Raw genomic sequence first — 3,184 nt, 5'->3', positions numbered from 1 at the left:
CAGAAGATCAAAGTTTAAATTCTAAGAAAATAACAATATCGTACCTTGCCAACACCAACCACCAAACGACTTAAGCAAAACAAAATCCAAAGCCAATCCTTTTCTATGGAGTATTTCTGTCTGTGATGGTTTTTATGGAGGGAGTTTAGAAGAGGCATGTCCGTGAGGAGGGATGTGTCTCTCCGTGATAAGCCTCCGAAAAGATACATACCCACAAGCACCCGGGTAACTCAATCCAACGGTGGATGCTAGTGCTGACGTGGGACGGACGGCTGGATTTATCCAGGGGTTTGTCCCAGTCAGCACACATCCACCTATTTTATTATATAGATTATTATTGTTTAATCACATTAAATAATATATTTGTGCTAACATTTCAAAAATATATTTTTCGACTTTCGTAGACATCTGTGAATATTTGTGAACATCGATGAACATTTTGGTACACATTTATTATTTTAACATTATTATTATTGTTTAATCACATAAAATAATATAGTCGTATGAGCATTTCAAAAATATATTTAAAAATATATTTTTCAACTTTCGTAGACATCTGTAAATATTTGTGGACATTGCTAGACATTTGATGGTCATTTATTATTTTAATATTATTATTGTTGTTTAATCACATGAAGGACTCCAAATGTCTCTTGTTTTTGTAAAGACATTTTGGACTCCAAATTTGTCTCAAATCCTTCACAAAGTCAATTAAACTATGAAGTCACCAAAATCTATATGAAATCTCCAAAGTCCGCAGACCTTTTATCTATAATTGAATGCTACAGACATTCGGGGATTGCTCCAGATATTTCAGGATTTTGATTTTGAATGGCCCAGACATTTCAGGACCCGGGAAGTCAATGATCTTCAACCAAAAGAAAAGTGGAGTCAGTGTAAAACGAAACAAAGTATTATGTATTTCTTACTGCCGTGAACCCCATTAGCAAAAACAAAAAACACCCATACATACATCCGATTTACCCTTATTACTTCTTAATCCATATTCAACACTAGTTAACTTTATATTTCATGGAAACGGTGCTACAAGTTTCATATCCGTCTTCTCCACATCGATAGCAAACCCTTTCCCTGTCTTTTTCCAGTTATCAGCATTCTCATTTATCTTCTCTGGTAATTCAATACTAACTCTTGATACCATTAAATCTTCACTTGATATTCCATACTTTTCATCTCTCTTCTTGAAGATTTCAGGCTTTACCATCCCCAAATCAACCTCTTGTGGTGACATCATCAGTGAAGGTGCACCCAACGGAAGCACATCACCTACACCATATCATAATTAATAATTTCCACACTTTAAAAGAAATTAAGCATTATTAGTAATTAACTTATTAATTATTCAATTAATTAATTAATTACCTCTATCTACTTGCCACGTGCACCAAAACTTTCCATAGGATTTTGTCAGATCTTGTAGCTCTGACTGCTGAACCATTTCTGGTACTCTTGGATTCATCCATAAACCTGCTTTAATCTGGACCATTAAATGATAGATTAGTAATTTACATGACAAATCATATTAGTAGTTTCACATAGAAACTATTCAGAGAAGTGTTAAACAACCCGAATTTTAGAGCCAACCAGGGACGAATCTGCATTTTGGTCTGCGGTGCGGACCAAGGGCCTGGCCAACCCAGGCGACCACAGACGAGACTGACATGAGCTGCCTGAGCCATTTTTGTCTCTCCATGGTCCGACCCGACCACGGACCAAGGATGTGATATGGACAACCCAGCCCATCACGGTCTGTCTCTCCATGGTCTGACCCGTCCAGAGACGGGATAAGTGAAATGGCCGACCTGGTCTCCTCATGGTCTGATCCAATCAGGGACCGAAAAGTGACATGGCCAGGCCATCTCGTCGTCTCTCCATGGTCTGATCTGACCACAGACCGAAGAAGTGACATGGCCGGGTCGGGCTTGCCATGTATGTGTCTCCTCGTGGTCTGATCTGACCACGGCCAAAAATATGACATGTCCGGACCAGGCCGTCTTCTATCTCCTCCTCGTCTTCGGTGCATTCGGACCAATTGAGGCCGGGGGCGTCACATTTAGGCCATGACACACGGGGGGCTCTCCTCATTGTTCCACGTCACTTCGGACTCACAGAACAAAAAATTGGGATCATTTAACATTTTCCAATTATTTATACAACCTCATAAGCATGAGAATGCCAAAGCTTTTGTTCCTCAGGAGGTAAAGCATCAAAGATCCGACCCGACACAATATATTCAACACCTAAAAAACAAAAACACAAAAAAGTAAAACTTAAATCTTGACCGTTAAAATAGAAAAAAGTAGTACATAGAAAGTAGTAGTAGTAGTACTACGTACCGATGAGATGAGCAGTAGAAGAATCGGAGTCATAAACGGCACATTGAAGAAAGTCTTGGTTGAGACGAGAGACGTAATGATGAGTTTCGATTTGACGATTCATATCGTGACTGTACATAGCGAAGGTACATACGTGTTGAGACATTTGTTTAATAGGTTTTAAAGATTGAAGCATTTGCGCACCTTTGTCTAATATTTGTGAACCAACTGTTAATGGTTTTCCTGGTGTTGTTGAAGCATCACGAGTTGGGATTGAACCTGGATGTTCATCACTCGAAGCCATCATCTACTCTTTCTCTCTCTCTAGATGATGATATTAGCTAGGTTAGGAGAGGGGAAGAAGGAATGATATATGTATGTATTGGAAGTGTGAGAAGTAAGAGGCATGTATTCCAGGTGTCCTGTTTTTTTGCTTTCGTGGCGTTGGAAGGGGTTTTGTTTGTAAAAAGGCATAAGCTGATGGATTGGGTCTAGTGCCACTTGTTGTTTATTTGAATAGGATGGAATTTGTACGTGTTCTGACTTAGTCGAGATGAATTGGAATGTGAGTGTCCTTCTTTTAACTTGCATCAACCACGTGTGGTATTAGTGGCATTGTCAATGTTTTTGTTGTACAAACAACTGTGTTTTTTTTTTGCAGTTGGGAGAGGGAGAGAATTTCATCCAATGGAGCTCATTGTTTCTTAACGAAACTCTAACGTGTGCTTCTACAGGAACTCCACGTCTACCATCCTATAAATAGGACTGAGCAAAAACCAACTAATCGACCCAACCAATCCAAGGGGATTCGGACCGATCGGTTTCGAGCGGAACCGATCACTGTTCGA

General features: G+C 39.5%; 1 protein-coding gene across 1 annotated transcript; it reads right to left on the bottom strand.

The window, feature by feature from the left end:
- Positions 1-897: 897 nt before the first annotated feature.
- On the bottom strand, positions 898-2,742 carry LOC147548644 (histone acetyltransferase (DUF1264)). The gene is made up of 4 exons (XM_086669338.1): positions 2,358-2,742; positions 2,179-2,261; positions 1,384-1,498; positions 898-1,287 (listed from the first exon to the last, which is right to left on the bottom strand). The coding sequence occupies exons 1-4, from the start codon at positions 2,641-2,643 to the stop codon at positions 1,031-1,033; spliced, it is 741 nt and encodes a 246-aa protein (XP_086525464.1). The 5' UTR covers positions 2,644-2,742; the 3' UTR covers positions 898-1,030.
- Positions 2,743-3,184: the final 442 nt, after the last annotated feature.

This window comes from Eschscholzia californica, unplaced genomic scaffold (assembly GCF_041429995.1).
Source record: "Eschscholzia californica isolate CP2 unplaced genomic scaffold, dmEscCali1.0.p SCAF_3, whole genome shotgun sequence".
NCBI lineage: Eukaryota > Viridiplantae > Streptophyta > Magnoliopsida > Ranunculales > Papaveraceae > Eschscholzia > Eschscholzia californica.
The sequence above is the reverse complement of the archived record's forward strand: the minus strand, read 5'-3'. Positions and strand labels throughout refer to the sequence as shown.

Bases quoted from the DNA above. Each gene is read 5' to 3' on its own strand.
- LOC147548644 (XM_086669338.1), bottom strand. From the start codon at position 2,643: ATGATGGCTTCGAGTGATGAACATCCAGGTTCAATCCCAACTCGTGAT. The intron at 2,262-2,357 runs GTACGTAGTACT...TTTGTTTTTTAG, and splicing joins TTCTACTGCTCATCTCATCG to GTGTTGAATATATTGTGTCG. The intron at 1,499-2,178 runs GTTGTATAAATA...TTAATGGTCCAG, and splicing joins GGCATTCTCATGCTTATGAG to ATTAAAGCAGGTTTATGGAT.